We start from the raw sequence: 15,655 nt of genomic DNA on the forward strand, positions 1-15,655 counted from the left end.
AACAGAGGCACAGAGAAGCGAGTTGCCCAGTAACACAGTCCCTTCAAGGCCCTACTGAGAGCTCACCTCCTCCAGGAGGCCTTCCCAGACTGAGCCCTCCCCCGCCTTACCTCCTTCCCCTCCCCACAGTACCTGTATATATGTATATATGTTTGTATGTATTTATTACTCTATTTACTTATTTTATTTGTACATATTTATTCTATTTATTTTATTTTGTTAATATGTTTTGTTTTGTTCTCCGCCTCCCCCTTCTAGACTGTGAGCCCACTGTTGGGTAGGGACCGTCTCTAGATGTTGCCAACTTGTATTTCCCAAGCGCTTAGTCCAGTGCTCTGCACACAGTAAGTGCTCAATAAATAGAGAAGCAGCATGGCTCACTGGAAAGAGCCCGGGCTTTGGAGTCAGAGGTCATGGGTTCGAATCCCGGCTCCGCCGCATGTCTGCTGTGTGACCTTGGGCAGGTCACTTCACTTCTCTGAGCCTCAGTTACCTCATCTGTAAAATGGGGGTTAAGACTGTGAGCCCCGCGTGGGACAACCTGATCACCTTGTATTCCCCCCCCCCCAGTGCTTAGAACAGTGCTTTGCACGTAGTAAGCGCTTAATAAATGCCATCATTATTATTATTAAATACGAATGAATGAATGAACACAGCTGACAAGTGGCAGTTCCAGGATTAGAACCCACGACCTGGGACTCCCAAGCCCGGGCTCTTTCCACTGAGCCACGCTGCTTCTCTAAAGCGCTTAACAAAGTCGGCTGAAGGCCGAGTCGGGGGTGGCGGAGGGGAGGGAAGCGAAACCAGGTCGGTGTGGCGGGGTGGGGGGACAACTCTCTGGCTCTGTCTGTCTCTGTCTCCCCGCCTGGGGCTGCGCCCCGGCCTGTAATTAGCCCGGCTCCGGGGATGGGCCGCGTCCTGCCAGGGGAGCGGGGAGCCGGGCCCCACGAGGAGGTGGGGGTGAGGGTGGGGGGCCAAGGGAAGAGGCTGCCCCATCAAGCTGGACCCCGGTGTCCATTTCCCCCGTGGCCTGTCCTCCCTTCCCTCCCCTCCCACCCTGGCACCGGTGACTCCCTCTCAGGCGGGCGCGTTTCGACAGGACCAGGCCGCGGTGGTCTCTCCGCCTCTCCCCTTCTGTCCGTCTCTGGGTCCATCCCCGTCTCACCGTGGTTCTGCTTCTGATGGCATTCATTCACTCAATCATATTTATTAAAGGCTTACCATGTGCACGGCACTGTACTAAGCGCTTGGGAAGTACAAGTTGGCAACGTATAGAGACGGTCCCTACCCAACAGCGGGCAAGCGCTTACTATCATAATAATAATGATGATGGCATTTATTAAGCGCTTACTATGTGCAAAGCCCTGTTCTAGGCACTGGGGAGGTTACAAGGTGATCAGGTTGTCCCACAGGGGGCTCGCAGTCTTCATCCCCATTTTCCAGACGAGGGAACTGAGGCCCAGAGAAGCGAAGCGACACGCCCAAAGTCACACAGCTGACAAGCGGCGGAGCCGGCATTAGAATCCATGCCCTCTGACTCCCGAGCCCATGCTCTTTCCACCGAACCACACTGCTTCTCTGTTGATGATAATAATAATGATGGTATTTGTTAAGCGCTTACTATGTGCAAAGCACCATTCTAAGCGCTAGGGGGGATACAAAGTGATCAAGTTGTCCCACGGCGGGCTCACAGTCTTCATCCCCATTTTCCAGACGAGGGAACTGAGGCCCAGAGAAGCGAAGCGACACCCCCAAAGTCACACAGCTGACAAGCGGCGGAGACGGCATTAGAATCCATGCCCTCTGACTCCCGAGCCCATGCTCTTTCCACTGAACCACACTGCTTCTCTGTTAATGACAATAATAATGATGATATTTGTTAAGCGTTTACTATGTGCAAAGCACCGTTCTGAGCGCTTTGGGAGATACAAAGTGATCAAGTTGTCCCACGTGAGGCTCACAGTCTTCATCCCCATTTTCCAGACGAGGGAACTGAGGCCCAGAGAAGCGAAGCGACACGTCCAAAGTCACACAGCTGACAAGCGGCGGAGCCGGCATTAAGAATCCGTGCCCTCTGATTCCCGAGCCCATGCTGTTTCCCCTGAACCACACTGCTTCTCTGTTAATGATAATAATAATGATGGTATTTGTTAAACGCTTACTATGTGCAAAGCACCGTTCTAAGCACTAGGGGGGATACGAAGTGATCAAGTTGTCCCACATGAGGCTCACAGTCTTCATCCCCATTTTCCAGACGAGGGAACTGAGGCCCAGAGAAGCGAAGCGACTCGCCCCGAGTCACCCAGCTGCCAAGCGGCGGAGCCGGCATCAGAGCCCGGGCCCTTCCCACCGAGCCCCGCTGCTTCTCCGTGTCCCGCCGGAGCCGCCCCCCGCCCCGGAGCCCGGCAATGCTGACCGCCGTGTGCGGCTCCCTGGGCAGCCAGCACACGGACGCGGCCCGGGCCTCGCCGCCCCGCCTGGACCTGCAGCCCCTGCAGACGTACCAGGGCCACACCAGCCCGGAGGCCGGGGCCTTCCCGTCGCCGCTGCAGCAGGCCGCGGAGCTGCAGGGGCTCCCGCTGGGGCCCGAGGCGGACTTCTCCCAGGGCTATGAGCTGGTCGGCGGCACCTCGAGGGTGACCTGCGAGGACCTGGAGGGCGACGGGCCCCTGGCCCCGGGCCCCTTCTCCAAGCTCCTGCAGCCCGACATGGCGCACCACTACGAGCCCTGGTTCCGGCCTTCCCACCCGGGCGAGGACGGCTCCTGGTGGGACCTCCACGCCGGGTCCAGCTGGATGGACCTCTCCCACGCCCAGGGCGCCCTGCCGGCCGCGGCCCACGCTGGGGCCCTGCAGCCGGGCCTGGGCGGCTACGCGGCCGACCCCCAGCTCTGCGCGCCCTCGCCGCTCCCCCAGCACGCCCACCACCTCCTGCCGGGCCCGGGGTCGCACCTGCAGCTGGGGGGCCCCCCGGACGGGGCGGCCAAGCCCCCCGAGGCGGCCGCCCCGGACCCCCACGGGCCGGACCCGGCGGCGGCCCTGGACGGGGCGGCCCGGCCCAAGGGGTCCCGGCGTTCGGTGCCCCGCAGCTCCGGCCAGGCCGCGTGCCGCTGCCCCAACTGCCTGGAGGCGGAGCGGCTGGGCCCCCCGTGCGGGCCCGAGGCGGGCAAGAAGAAGCACCTGCACAACTGCCACATCCCCGGCTGCGGCAAGGCCTACGCCAAGACGTCGCACCTGAAGGCCCACCTGCGCTGGCACAGCGGCGACCGGCCCTTCGTCTGCAACTGGCTGTTCTGCGGCAAGAGGTTCACGCGGTCCGACGAGCTGCAGCGGCACCTGCAGACCCACACGGGCACCAAGAAGTTCCCCTGCGCCGTCTGCAGCCGCGTCTTCATGCGCAGCGACCACCTGGCCAAGCACATGAAGACCCACGACGGCGCCAGGGAGGACCCGGCCCCGGCCGACGCCAAGGCCGCCCCCGCCGAGGCCCCCGCCGAGGCCCCTGCCGCCGGCCAGGGCAAGTGGGAGCCCGAAGGCGGCGGGGGCGGCCCCAAGGCCAACTGAGACCCCCGACCCGCCACTCCCTCCCCAAAGGCCAAGGGCACCGGAGGAGTGGGTGGGAGAGTTTAATTAGGAGAGGAAGAGGGATGTTGTAGATGATTAAACTGGGCCGAGCATTGGGGTTATTTATGGAGGGAGGGGGAGGAAGCACTCCCGACGGGGGTGCGGGGGGAGTGGAGGGTCCCTCCAGGAGAACCCTGCCTGGGCATCCCCGGGGGCCCGCCAGAATAGGTGCCAACCGGGGCCGGAAATCACAGCCGCCCTCTCCGTTTCCGGGGACGGGGGTAGGTCAGGAGAGGGAGGGGTGAAGGGGCTGGAGGTGGGAGCCGCCCCCTCCTCATCCTGCATTGACCCTTCCAGGCCCAGCTCCTAGGAGGTGGGGGCAGCTAGAAGCCCCACACTGCCTTGGGCAGGGAGCATGGGGGAGGGAGGGGGCTGGATTCTGCACCCAGCCCTGGGGTTTTTCTCACACTTAACTCCCCTCCCACCACCAGTCAGAAACCACTCTGGCATGTCCCCCCCACCTCCGCCCCACACCAGGGCCCGTGGTGTCCCTGAACCCAAGTTTCTCTTCTCTGCCCTTCTGATCTCCTTTCTGAAAGACTTGGCTGGCCCAGGGGAGGGGTGCTGGGCCCGGCATCTGAACTGACCGGTCCAGGTTGGGAGCCCTCTGGCTCCCCTCCCCACCAAGCTTCCTCTGCTTTCCAGCCAAGAGCCCTCAGAGCAGAGCCTAGGGCTGGGGGCCTGGGCCCTAGTCCCCCACTGTATGAAGTAGATATCGTTTCTTTCACTGTTTGCCGTCGGGAAGCCCCCGGGCCCCACCCGACCTGTTCTGGCTTTAGACGTTAAAAGATAATTGATTAGTAGCACGGGGGAGGGGGACCAGCTCACCAGGGTCCCCAGCCTGGGGTGGCCACTGTTGCCCGGAGGGGCACAGCTTCTCACTAGGGCATTAAGGGGAGGATGTGGCGTGCCAGTGCCCCGGAAGGGGTGCCCAGATGGGCAGGATCTAATGGAGAGAGCCTGCCCCAGGCCTTGGGTGTTAGGTTTGTTTTGACTTTTTAAGTTATAACTAAAGGGAATTATTTAATAGGAGGGAGGGGTGCGTGTATGCGTGTGTGTCTGCCTTCACCCAACCTGGCCAGCTTCTCCCACTAGAAGCACTTTCCAATCCCCCCCACCAACCCCATTCTCCAGTGCCTCAGGGCTGGGGGGGTCTCTGGGAGTGTCTGCCCCACCAGTTTGGGAAGTAGGAGCTACTAGGTTGGGGGTGAAAGAATGATGAATGGATGTGTGTGTTTGTGTGTATGTGTGAGAGAGAGAGAGAGAGAGAGAGAGCGAGCAGGGCTCCTTTTCTTTTGAGGGGGGCACAGGGTTAGGGGTCTGGGAGCAGGACAAAGTGGTCCCTTCCATGAGGAGGAATGGGGACAGGGGCTTGTTTGAGGTTTCATGTTCTTTTGTTCTCCACCCTGCTCTTCCCCCTTCCTTTTTTCCCCTCACCCCAGGCCCCTGTCCCCGGTGTCTTACCAAGGTGCCGGGAGGCAGGGGACAATCAGTCAATGGTATTTATTGAGAGCCTACTGTGTGCCCAGCACTGTACTAAGTGCTCGGGGGAGGACAATATAATACAATTGGTAGACATAATCCCTAGGCCGAGGCTGGGAGAGTGGAGGAGGCCTGGAGGGGTTGGCATGGCCCCACTCATGGGGGTGGTTGTGCCCTGCCCTCCTCCACTCCAGGGTTCTCTATCTCATAAGACTGTAGATGGGGATCCCCTCCCCTCCCTTCGCCTCCTGGGTAGATGCACAATAGTCCTAGGCAGTTTTGCTCCCATCCCAGGCCGACCTGGACCTGCGGGGAAAGTCACGGAGGATTATCGCCTTTCTTTAACCGCTGTGAAACGCCGCCTGGGCACAGGAGAGAAGTAGAGGGCTTTTTTGTGTTGTTTTTTTATGCCACAATAAAGTTGTCAACCGTGCCCTGGTCTTGCCTTTCACCTTGTCCTGGTGCCCCTCTGTCACCAACCGGCGTGGGGAGGAGAGGCACAGGTCGAAGGGCCCCGTCCGCCGCCCTCCATCCCCGACCCCCAAAGGGGTTTCTGACTTTCTCGTTCCTGGCAGGACCCAGTCCGCCGCAGGGGCTGGGATCGTGCTTCTGGGCCCCGGGCCAGATTGGGTCATCCTCCTGGCACCAGGACCCAGGCAAGAGGGATGGAAATGGGGAATGGGATGGGACGTTGGTCCCGTGCAGAAAAAGGACTGGGGAGTTAAGCCTGGAGGAGAGATGGCCAAGAGGGCCGAGTCCCTGGCTTCACTCCCAGGGAAGGTTTCATCACCGACTGGCTCTTCTCCACAGCCGCTGGACCTGGACTGGAGGAAATGGGCCTTTGTGATAGCGGGAGAGATGGTGGTTAGACGCCGGGAAGAACTTACTGACTGTCAGGGAGTAGGGCCACGGGGCCGGTCTTACAGGGAATTTGAACAGTCTCCATCCCGGTAGCAGACCTCCTCCACGTCTCCCTGTCTGCCCGGGCAGGGCACAGGCCCAGATCATCATCAATCGTATTTATTGAGCGCTTACTGTGTGCAGAGCACTGTACTAAGCGCTCAGATGACCTCAGTCCTTTCCCAGAAGAGGGATCCTAAGGTTGGGATAAAGGAGGGGGAGCAGATTTAGAGGCGAGCTCACCCTTTCCCTCCACCCCCTGACTTCTGTCCTTTCCCAGCCTCACCCTCCCTTGCTGCTGGCTTCTGGAGGCGGTGGCCCGGGAGATTTCCTCACTGGCGCTCAGTGGCCTGGGCTGCCGATCCCTATCGCAGGTCCGCCCGAGGAGAGGTGGAGCTCCTATCTGATTGCAAGTCTGGTCTGTGGGGAACCATCACCAGGCCGCCCTGCCCTCCCGGGTCTGGCCTCCTCCAGCCTCACGGACGCACCAGCAGGCACGTAATAATAATAATGATGGCATTTGTTAAGCGCTTACTATGTGCAAAGCACTGTTCTAAGCGCTGGGGCACTGGTCTAAGCGCTGGACATGCACACACACCGGCTGACAGGCACACCGAAACACACACCCTCTACTGCTCCCATTCACTGATTCATTCAATCAATCGTATTTATTGAGCGCTTACTGTGTGCAGAGCACTGGACTAAGCGCTTGGGAAGTACAAGTTGGCAACATATAGAGACAGTCCCTACCCAACAGTGGGCTCACAGTCTAAAATATGATTCATTCAATCATATTTATTGAGCACTTACACTCCGCAAAGCACTTAGGAGAGCCCAGTAGAACTACAAACAGACACACTCCTGCCCACAACAAGCTCACAGTCTAGAAGGGGAGACAGACACTAATATAGATAAATATTCATTTAATTTAAGGAGCTCCCCACCTACAATTGATTTTTGTGTCAGTCTTCCTAGCTAGATAGTAAGCTCCTTGAACGCAGGATCATGTCAACACCTCTATTGTGCTCTCTCAAATGTTTAGTGAGAGTGGTCTACACAGGGTAAGTGCTCGAAACGTTTGACACACAGAACACACACTTAGACACGGACAAGGCAGAAACCGACAGGCACACAGAAAGACACGTAGGTATGCTGAAACATCATCATCATCCTCATCAATCGTATTTATTGAGCGCTTACTGTGTGCAGAGCACTGTACTAAGCGCTTGGGAAGTACAAGTTGGCAACATATACAGTCCCTACCCAACAGTGGGCTCACAGTCTAAAAGGGGGAGACAAAGAACAAAACCAAACATACTAACACACACATAAATACTGACATCAATCAGTCAGTGGTATTTACTGAGCACTTACTGTGTGCAAAGCACTGCTCTAAATGTTTGGAAGAATACAACAGAATTAGCAGTCTAGAGAAGCAGCGTGGCTCAGTGGAAAGAGCCTGGGCTTTGGAGTCAGAGGTCATGGGTTCAAATACTGACTCTGCCAATTGTCAGCTGTGTGACTTTGGGCAAGTCACTTAACTTCTCTGTGCCTCACTTACCTCATCTGTAAAGTGGGGATTAAGACTGTGAGCCCCCCCATGGGACAACCTTATCACTTTGTAACCTCCCCAGCGCTTAGAACAGTGCTTTGCACAGAGCAAGTGCTTAATAAATGCCATCATCATTATTATTATGTATATACATACACAAAATGTTTCTGTTTATTCTTAAGTTGTAGCAAGTGCATAGTACAGTGCCCTGCACAGAGTAAGAACTCAATAAATAGGATTGAACGAATGAATTCCCAGGTCATCCACACTCACACACACTTACATATGCAGGCATTGACACATTGGCACACACACACACTAACAATCCTACAAACCCTGCCACATTCTCACAAACTGACCCCCAAACTCTCAGGTAAACGTATCACTCCCCTCCACTCCCAGAGTTTAGGGCAAGGTGGAGCAGAAGCTCTCGCTCTCCCAATGCTCGGATCTGGTTTAATCATCGACAACCTCCCTCTTCCTCTCCTAATTAAACTTTCTCAGCCATTTTAATTATAATAGTAGCAATCGTGGTATTTGTTAAGCATTTATTGTGTGGCAAGCGTTGTACTACATGCTAATATAGGCCAGTATATAATATATTCTGATCATGTCAGATACAGGCCTCGTCCCACATGGAGTTCACAATCTAAGTAAGACAAAGAGCAGGAATTTAATCCACATTTTAAAGATGAGAAAACTGAGGTCCAGAGAATTAAGTGACTTGCCTAAGGTGCCCTCCCCATTCCCCCCGCCTTACCTCCTTCCCCTCCCCACAGCACCTGTATATATGTATATATGCTTGTACGTATTTATTACTCTACTTATTTTATTTGTACATATTTATTCCAAATATTTTACTTTGTTAATCTGTTTTGTTTTGTTCTCTGTCTCCCCCTTCTAGACTGTGAGCCCACTGTTGGGTAGGGACCGTCTCTATATGTTGCCAACTTGGACTTCCCAAGCGCTTAGTCCAGTGCTCTGCACACAGTAAGCGCTCAATAAATACGATTGAATGAAAGTGACTGACTTCCAGTCTTAGGCCGCGCTGCTTCTTCTCTTCCCTTCCCCCAGCTCCCTCACCCTTCCCTCCTGGCTCTAGTCATTCATTCAATCGTATTTATTGAGCGCTTACTGTGTGCAGAGCACTGGACTAAGCGCTTGGGAAGTCCAAGTGGGCAACATATAGAGACGGTCCCGACCCAACAACGGGCTCACAGTCTAGAAGGGGGAGACAGACAACAAAACAAAACCTGCGGACGGGGGTCAAGTCGTCAGAACAAATAGAATTAAAGCTAGATGCACATCATTAACAAAATAAATAGAATAGTAAATATATGCAGGTAAAATAAATAGAGTAATAAATCTGTACAAACATATTTACAGGTGCTGTGGGGAGGGGAAGGAGGTAAGGTGTGGGGGGATGGGGAGAAAGAGAGGAAAAAGGGGGCTCAGTCTGGGAAAGCCTCTTGGAGGAGGTGAGCTCTCAGTAATCATGTGGGGGGACTGTGCACCTCCCTGCCATCAATCAATCAATCAATCAATCGTATTTATTGAGTGCTTACTGTGTGCAGAGCACTGTACTAAGCGCTTGGGAAGTCCAAGTTGGCAACACATAGAGACAGTCCCTACCCAACAGTGGGCTCACAGTCTAAAAGGACCATCAGTGGTCCTAGGTGCCGAGGGGGTGTGCTGTGTGACATTGGGCAAGTCACCTAACAGAAAAGCAGCGTGGCTCAGTGGAAAGAGCCCAGGCTCTGGAGTCAGAGGTCATAGGTTCAAATCCCCACACCACCAATTGTCAGCTGTGTGACTTTGGGCAAGTCACTTCACTTCTCTGTGCCTCAGTTACCTCATCTGTAAAATGGGGATTGACTGTGAGCCCCACGTGGGACAACCTGATCACTTTATAACCTCCCCAGTGTTTAGAACAGTGCTTTGCACCTAGTAAGAGCTTAATAAATGCCATCATTATTATTCTCTGGGCCTCAGTTTCCTCATCTTTAAAATGGAAATTAAATTCCTGCGCTTCCCCCTACTGAGATGGCACATCCGCGTGGGAGGAGGACTGTATTTGACCTCATTAGTTTGTGGTTTTATATATTGGGGGTACTTTGGGAGGGTTCTTACAAGAGACAGAGGGATGATTCATTCTATTTATTTTATTTTGTTAATATCATCATCAATCGTATTTATTGAGCGCTTACTATGTGCAGAGCACTGTACTAAGCGCTTGGGAAGTACAAATTGGCAACATATAGAGACAGTCCCTACCCAACAGTGGGCTCACAGTCTGAAAGGGGGAGACAGAGAACAAAAGCAAACATACCAACAAAATAAAATAAATAGAATAGATATGTACAAGTAAAATAGAGTACTAAATATGTACAAACATATATACATATATACAGGTGCTGTGGGGAAGGGAAGGAGGTAAGATGGGGGGATGGAGAGGGGGATGAGGGGGAGAGGAAGGAAGGGGCTCAGTGTGGGAAGGCCTCCTGGAGGAGGTGAGCTCTCAGTAGGGCCTTGAAGGGAGGAAGAGAGCTAGCTTGGCGGATGGGCAGAGGGAGGCCATTCCAGGCCCGGGGGAGGACGTGGGCCGGGGGTCGAATATGTTTGGTTTTGTTCTCTGTCTCCCCCTACTATCAATCAATTGTATTTATTGAGTGCTTACTGTGTGCACAGCACTGTACTAGGCGCTTGGGAAGTACAAGTGTGAGCCCACTGTTGGGTAGGGACTGTCTCTATACGTTGCCAACTTGTACTTCCCAAGTGCTTAGTACAGTGCTCTGAACACAGTAAGCGCTCAATAAATACGATCGATTGATTCATTCATTCATTCATTGTCAGTCATATTTATTGAGCGCTTAATGTGGGCAGAGCAGCCAGTCAATCGTATTTATTGAGCGCTTACTGTGTGCAGAGCACTGTACTAAGCGCTTGGGAAGTACAAGCTGGCAACATATAGAGACAGTCCCTACCCAACAGTGGGCTCACAGTCTAGAAGGGGGAGACAGAGAACAAAACCAAACATACTAACAAAATAAAATAAATAGAATAGATAGGTACAAGTAAAATAGAGTAATAAATACGTACAAACATATATACATATATACAGGTGCTGTGGGGAAAGGAAGGAGGTAAGATGTGGGGGATGGAGAGGGGATCGAGGGGGGGAGGAAGGAAGGGGCTCAGTCTGGGAAGGCCTCCTGGAGGAGGTGAGCTCTCAGTAGGGCCTTGAAGGGAGGAAGAGAGCTAGCGCGGAGGGTGGGCAGAGGGATTGGGGGCACTCCAGGCCCGGGGGAGGACGTGGGCCGGGGGTCTATGGCGAGACTAAGCACTTGGAAAGTACAATTGGACAACAGAAACAATCCCTACCCAACAACGGGATTGTTGTTGGTAACACGGGGTTACCCAACAACCCAACACCACAGCCCCTCGCCCACTCTGCCTGTCACCGCGGCCTACGTTTTGGGGGTGAAGCAGAAGGGATGGGATGTGGGGGACCCTAAACCCTTTTTCAGGAGCCCCCAAAAAGGTTTCCTCCTGCCCAAGGGTGGGTCTCCTTGGGGAGCAGGGCAGGTTGTGGCTCCTCCCGCCGACCTACAAACTCAGCAATGCAGCTCAGCAACGCAACCATGCAACTCAGCAATGCCGCTCGGCCGGGTCGGAACCGGTCCCGAGCCCTGAGCCCCCCGCACGCGTGCAATAAGAGGGTCCCAGCCTGCCTCGGTTTCCCCCTCAATTCATTCAATCCTATTGATTGAGCGCTTACTGTGTGCAGAGCACTGGACTAAGCGTTTGGAAAGTACAAGTCGGGAACAGATAATGACAATCCCCACCCAACAACGGCCTCACAATCTAGAAGGAGGAGACAGACAACAAAACAGCGTGGCTCAGTGGAAAGAGCCCAGGCTTGGGAGTCAGAGGTCGTGGGTTCTAATCCCACTCCGCCACTTGCCTGCCGTGTGACTTTGGGCAGTCACTTCACTTCTCTGGGCCTCAGTTCCTTCATCGGGAAAATGGGGACCGTGAGCCCCGTGTGGGACAACCTCATTACCTTGTATCCCCCCCCAGCGCTTAGAACAGTGCTTTGCTCATAGTAAATACTTAAGAAATGCCATCATTATTATTATTATTATAATATTAAAACAAAACAAGTAGACAGGCATCCACAGCAGTTCTGGGGTCGGTAAACGCCGCTCTTCCCTTCATCATTCATTTAATCGTATTTATTGAGCACTTACTGTGTGCAGAGCACTGTACTAAGCGCTTGGAAAGTACAATTTGGCAACAGATAGAGACGGTCCCTACCCAACAACAGGCTCACAGTCTTGCGATTATAATAATAATAATAATAATAATAATGGCATTTATTAAGTGCTTACTAATGGGGATGAAGACTGTGAGTCCCCCCGTGGGACAACCTGATCACCTTGTAACCTCCCCAGCGCTTAGGACAGTGCTTTGCACATAGTAAGCGCTTAATAAATTCATTCATTCAATCGTATTTATAAAAGCAGCGTAGCTCAGTGGAAAGAGCCCGGGCTTTGGAGTCAGAGGTCATGGGTTCAAATCCCGGCTCCGCCAACTGTCAGCTGTGTGACTTTGGGCAAGTCACTTAACTTCTCTGGGCCTCAGTTACCTCATCTGTAAAATGGGGATTAAAACTGTGAGCCCCCTGTGGGACAACCTGATCACCTTGTAGCCTCCCCAGCGCTTAGAACAGTGCCTTGCACATAGTAAGCGCTTAACAAATACCATCATCATTATTATTATTCTAAGCGCCGGGGGGGATACAAGGTAATAAGGTTATAGGCGGGGGAAGGCTTTCAGACCCTCGAAGACAGGGAAGCAGGGAAGCCTAATGGAAAGAGCGATGGCCTGGGAGTCAAAAGGACCTGTGTTCTAATCCCTGCTCCCCACTTGTCTGCTGTGTGATGCTGGGCAAGTCGCTTCACCTCTCTGGGCCTCAGTTCCCTCATCTGGAAAATGGGGATTGAGACTGTGAGCCCCGTGTGGGGCAGGGCCCATGTCCAACCCGATTATCTTGCATCTCCCCCAGGGCTTAATACAGTGCCAACTACATAGTAAGTGCTGAACATATACCACAATTGTTATTATTAGGAACTGTGTCAACCCGATTATCTTGTCTCTCCCCGACTGCTTAGTACGGTGCCTGGAACATACTAAGCACTTAATAAATCCAATTGTTCTTATAAAGAGCACGGGCTTTGGATTCAGAGGTCATGGGTTCAAATCCCGGCTGTGTGACTTTGGGCAAGTCACTTCACTTCTCTGAGCCTCAGTTCCCTCATCTGTAAAATGGAGATTAAAACTGTGAGCCCCCCGGAGGACAACCTGATCACCTTGTCACCTCCCCAGCACTTAGAACAGTGCTTTGCACATAGTAAGCGCTTAATAAATGCCATCATTAAATTAAATTAATTAGGCTCTGTGTCAACCCGATTATCTTGTATCTCCCCCACCGCTTAGTACAGTGTCTGGAACGTACTAAGGGCTTAATAAATACCACCACAATTCTTATTATTATTATCATTTTCCTTAAGGACAATGCCAACCAGAGTATCTTGTATCTCCCTGGCACATACTAAGCAGTTAATGAATACCACAATTATTATTATAATTATTATTAGGGACTGTGTCAACCTGATTATCTTGTATCAAGAAGCAGCGTGGCTCAGTGGAAAGAGCATGGGCTTAGGATTCAGAGGTCATGGGTTCTAATCCTGATTCCGCCACTTAGCTGTGTGACTTTGGGCAAGTCACTTAACTTCTCTGGGCCTCAGTTACCTCATCTGTAAAATGGGGATTAAAACTGTGAGCCCCACGTGGGACAACCTTGATGACCTGGTATCCCCCCAGCGCTTAGAACAGTGCTTGGCACATAGCGCTTAACAAATACCAACATTATTATTATTGTATCTCCCCTACTGCCCGTTGTTGGGTAGGGACCGTCTCTATATGTTGCCAACTTGGACTTCCCAAGCGCTTAGTACAGTGCCCTGCATTCATTCATTCATTCATTCAATCGTATTTATTGAGCGCTGACTGTGTGCAGAGCACTGTACTAAGCGCTTGGGAAGTCCAAGTTGGCAATATATAGAGATGGTCCCTATGCAACAGCGGGCTCACAGTCTAGAAGGGGGAGACAGACAACAAAACAAAACATATTAACAAAATAAAATAAATAGAATAAATATGTACAAGTAAAATAGAGTGCAAACAGTAAGCGCTCAATAAATACGATTGAATGAATGAATGAATGAATAGCAAGCGCTCAATAAATACGATTGAATGAATGAATGAATGATTGCTTAGTACAGTGCCTGACACATACTAAGCGCTTAAAAAGTACCACAATTGTTATTATTATCATTAAGGGCAGTGCCAACCTGATTATCTTGCATCTCCCCCAGCGCTTAGTACAGTGCCTGGCACATACTAAGCGCTTTACAAATCCGTAAGAAAAAAAGCCCAAATAAACAAGAAGAACAAAACCCCTTCCCACAGCACCTGTATATATGTACATATGTTTGTATGTATTTATTACTCTATTTTATTTGTACATATTTATTCTCTTTATTTTATTTGGTTAATATGTTTTGTTCTCTGTCTCCCCCCTTCTATCATCATCATCAATCGTATTTATTGAGCGCTTACTGTGTGCAGAGCACTGGACTAAGCGCTTGGGAAGTACAAGACTGTGATAATAATGATCACAGACTTCTAGACTGTGAGCCCACTGTTGGGTGGGACCGTCTCTAGATGTTGCCAACTTGGACTTCCCAAGCGCTCAGTCCAGTGCTCTGCACACAGTAAGTGCTCAATAAATACGATCGAATGAATGAATGAATGAATGAATGAACAAAAAGGGGGGTGGAAAGAGAGTGACGGTCTTTCCCGAAGTCTGCACCAATCAGAGAGGGGCGGGCTTCGCACGAACGCACGAACGAACGAACGAACGAACAGTCTACGACGGCTGCGCGACAGTAACCAGTGACGTCACCGCGGCTCCGGCCGCCCACCGCGGGCCCGCGCGCCCCCCTGTGGCCAGTTCTGGCAACTGCACCCACTGGGGCTTCCCCTCCTGGCCCCGCCCCCGGATTCATTCATTCATTCATTCATTCATTCATCATCATCATCATCATCATCAATCGTATTTATTGAGCGCTTACTATGTGCAGAGCACTGGACTAAGCGCTTGGGAAGTACAAATTGGCAACATATAGAGACAGTCCCTACCCAACAGTGGGCTCACAGTCTAAAAGGGGGAGACAGAGAACAAAACCAAATATACTAACAAAATAAAATAAATACAATAGACATGTACAAATAAAATAAATAAATAATAAAATAAATAAATAAATAAATAATAAAATAAATAAGCAGGCAATGAAACAAACAAATAAATAAATAAAGGGGGAGGGAATCACTATTCCTATTGGGTCCCGTCTTAGGCCCCGCCCCCGCCCTAGGCCCCGCCCTCTGGAGTCCACCCGAGGCCACGCCCCCGGGTCCCTATTGGTCCTCTCCCCAGGCCCCGCCCATTCCTGGCTCCGCCGGGGGTCCCTATTGGGCTCCGTCCTAGGCCCCGCCCCTCCCTAGCTCCCCCCGAGACCACGCCCCCCAGGATTCCTATTGGGCCCGTCCTAGGTCCCGCCCCTTCATGTATCCACCGAGGCCACGCCCCCCAGGGTCCCTATTGGGCCTCTCTTAGGCCTCGCCCCTTCTTTGCTCCACCGAGATCACGCCCCCCGGATCCCTCTTGGGGCCCGTCCTAGGCCCCGCCCCTTCCTGATTCCACCCGAGGCCACGCCCCCGGGTCCCTATTGGTCCCCGTCTTAGGCCCCGCCCCTCCCTGGCTTCACCCGAGGCCACGCCCCCCGGATTCCGATTGGGCCCCGTCCTAGGCCCCTCCCCTTCAAGTCTCCACCCGAGGCCACACCCCCGGATTCCAGGTGGGCCCCCTCTTAGGCCCCGCCACGCCTCCGTGTCCCTATTGGTTCCCGTCTTAGGCCCCGCCCCTTCCTGACTCCGCCGGGGATCCCTATTGGGCCCCGTCCTAGGCCCC

At 52.9% G+C, this 15,655-nt stretch overlaps 1 protein-coding gene across 1 annotated transcript; it reads left to right on the forward strand.

The window, feature by feature from the left end:
- The first annotated feature begins 2,408 nt into the window (after positions 1-2,408).
- Positions 2,409-3,563, forward strand: SP6 (Sp6 transcription factor). The gene has a single exon (XM_038754284.1). The coding sequence runs from the start codon at positions 2,409-2,411 to the stop codon at positions 3,561-3,563; it is 1,155 nt and encodes a 384-aa protein (XP_038610212.1).
- The last annotated feature ends 12,092 nt before the right edge of the window (positions 3,564-15,655 follow it).

The sequence above is a fragment of the Tachyglossus aculeatus genome, chromosome 11, assembly GCF_015852505.1.
Source record: "Tachyglossus aculeatus isolate mTacAcu1 chromosome 11, mTacAcu1.pri, whole genome shotgun sequence".
NCBI lineage: Eukaryota > Metazoa > Chordata > Mammalia > Monotremata > Tachyglossidae > Tachyglossus > Tachyglossus aculeatus.

Excerpts from the sequence above, each read along its gene's own strand:
- SP6 (XM_038754284.1), top strand. The coding sequence starts at position 2,409 with ATGCTGACCGCCGTGTGCGGCTCCCTGGGCAGCCAGCACACGGACGCG.